This window comes from Halyomorpha halys, unplaced genomic scaffold (genome assembly GCF_000696795.3).
Source record: "Halyomorpha halys isolate HHAL.00 unplaced genomic scaffold, Hhal_1.1 Scaffold224.1, whole genome shotgun sequence".
In the NCBI taxonomy this organism is placed as follows: Eukaryota; Metazoa; Arthropoda; class Insecta; order Hemiptera; family Pentatomidae; genus Halyomorpha; species Halyomorpha halys.
In genome coordinates, this window is record NW_027111010.1 from 77,314 (window position 1) to 78,029 (window position 716).

The 716-nt window shown below is 30.6% G+C and overlaps 1 protein-coding gene across 2 annotated transcripts in view; it reads right to left on the reverse strand.

The window, feature by feature from the left end:
• Window positions 1-103: 103 nt before the first annotated feature.
• LOC106679863 (UBX domain-containing protein 6) overlaps window positions 104-716 on the reverse strand; it is a gene marked incomplete at its 3' end in the record, with an annotated part of 59,591 nt that continues 58,978 nt past the window's right edge. For both annotated transcript variants that reach the window (XM_014419237.2, XM_014419238.2), the window contains 1 exon segment: window positions 104-258. In XM_014419237.2, the coding sequence (XP_014274723.1) occupies window positions 104-258 (155 nt within the window).

The window sequence follows — 716 nt, forward strand, 5'->3', positions numbered from 1 at the left end:
GAACTTAATTGAAATGATTCGAAATATAGCATTCAGATATTGCATCATAAAAGATTAATTAAATAGATATATTGAATTTCTAGACAAAGATTATTCAACAAACCTCAATTTGGTTTCCTTTTTCATGTCCTGGATTGTCCACTCATAAAATTCATCCGGTTCATCTTCTGATCCTCCAGGGCCAGGTACAATCACTCTTACATTCCTATCCAAAATAAAATTCAGGCCCTTCACAGATTCTAGTGATTCCAGAACATTCTATCAAAAGGAAAAAAAAAAAAATTAATATTTCAATGTTTCCAATGAAATACTTGAAGTCTTTTAACTCATTTGACCCATTGAATTATGTATTGCAATATCAGGACACATTTGCCAAGGCGCGGCCAAGAGGAACAAAATATTTTTTAAAGTTGCCTACATTTTTATTTTTCAATTCATTTTGAAATGGGTTACAGATTCAACTTCACTATCAAAAGAAACTTCTTTCACCAAAACACCTACCAAGTTTTATTTTAAAATCCTCAAAGCTTTTGAAAAAAGGATGATGTTAATTGGGTCTGTAACACCCTGTGTATGTGCTGCCTGAAAATACTTTTCTTATACACATATAAGTACTCAACAATTGAGCTTTTTTAAAAATATTGGCTGTTATGATACCAAGGTGGCCTCAGGATTATTCTTTTTATATAATGACTAAAATTAATTACTTTATACAT